General features: G+C 36.6%; 1 protein-coding gene across 1 annotated transcript; it reads left to right on the top strand.

Annotated features, from left to right (window-relative positions):
* Positions 1-545: 545 nt before the first annotated feature.
* Positions 546-1,043, top strand: LOC110906860. Its single transcript, XM_022151928.1, has one exon. The coding sequence runs from the start codon at positions 546-548 to the stop codon at positions 1,041-1,043; it is 498 nt and encodes a 165-aa protein (XP_022007620.1).
* The last annotated feature ends 638 nt before the right edge of the window (positions 1,044-1,681 follow it).

Below are 1,681 nucleotides of genomic sequence, written 5' to 3'. Positions count from 1 at the left end.
AAACTTGAAGATACGAGACGATTAAAGAAAAAAATGTGTGTCGTGATCAGGGAGCGGCTCATGAAGTTCTAATGAACGATTACATGGTCGAACATCCAAAGTACAATGCTGAGATGTTTAGAGCGAAGTTCCATTTATCGAAAGATTTATTTTTAAAGATTGTGTGAGACATTGAAGCTCACTTGAAATGGTTTCAAGAAGGTTACGACGATAGGGAAAAAAGAGTTTTACGGCGCTACGAACATGTACATCCGCGATTCATCAAGTTGCAACCGATAACGTTTCTGGCGAATATGATGCATATTTAGCAATGTCTTACAAGACTTCAAGTTAATCTCCTGATTAGTTTGCAATGCGATTATTAAGTTACAAGGTACAGAGTTTCTACAAAGACCAACTATACACGACATAACACTTTTGTACGCCGGACATGAAGCTAGATGACACCTTCCAGGGATGCTCGGTAGCATCTGTTGTATGCGTATTGTTTGGAGAAATTGTCCAACAAGTTTGTGAGACAAGTTTATGAGATGTGACCATAAAAAATGACGGTCATGCTGGAAGCAGTTGCGTCGAATGATTTATGGATTTGGCATGCGTACTTTGGTGCTCGCGGTTCAAACAACAACATTAATTTGCTACATCAATCACCGTTATTCATAACGAAATACATGGAACCACCCTACCGTATCCGTTTGTGGTCAACGAGAGACATTATAGACACGACTTCTATCTTATTGATGGGATTTACTCGGCTTGGTCTGTTTTTTGTAAAAGCTATTTCGTATCCGACCGAAGCCAAAGAGAAATTGTTCAAGAAGTTGTACGAATCGACAAGAAAAGATGATGAACAAGCTTTAGCTGTTTTGAAAGGTAAATGGGGTATGCTTAATAGACCAGTACATGCAATAAAGCATTCGAAAATAAAGAGCTTGGTGTATGCATGTATCATATTGCACAATATGATGATAAAAGATAAGGGGCATACAATATCGCCAGACTATGTGATGGACCCTCCGACACATGTAGCCACTTTCGACTGAGATATGATATAATAGAACACATTGGCGATTTGGATATCCAATTTCCCGATTCCAATTCCAACTAAATTTTTTATATTAGTTTTTAAATTTGAGTTATGATTTTTTCTTGTTGGTTGTTTTTTTTTAAATTTTAGTTAGACTTTCTTATTTAATTTATGTATTTAAAAAATGTTGGTTTTTAGTTTATTTTATATTATATTAAAAAAAAGTTAAGTGATGGAATGTGATGGGTGTTGCAAGTGTTTCACTAATAATGTGATGGAATGAGTTGTTAAATGGTGATTGGGTGCGATAGTGTGATATAGTGATGGGTGCCTCTAGTGTCCTTACAAAATACTTAGTTACTACCAAATCTTCGCCCATGTTTCTAACACTTGATGACAACCCTTTCAAATCGTCGATAGTATACTAACATGTGCCCCCACAAATCTTGAGCGAAACCTTTAAAGTTTTTCTCTGGTTATTATGGATGACAAGAAAAAAAAATCAAAGGCAAGAAGTAATCTGTATTGGATATCAAGCGTTTTTGGCACCTTGGAACTAGAACTAATAACTGGGCATCAAGCATTGACGATCTATTCTCTTTTCGCAATCATAACTACTTCACAAAGAGCATTTGTCCCCTCATGGCCCATGGC

Source organism: Helianthus annuus, chromosome 14 (genome assembly GCF_002127325.2).
Source record: "Helianthus annuus cultivar XRQ/B chromosome 14, HanXRQr2.0-SUNRISE, whole genome shotgun sequence".
NCBI lineage: Eukaryota > Viridiplantae > Streptophyta > Magnoliopsida > Asterales > Asteraceae > Helianthus > Helianthus annuus.
This window is presented reverse-complemented; position numbering and strand designations above follow the sequence as displayed.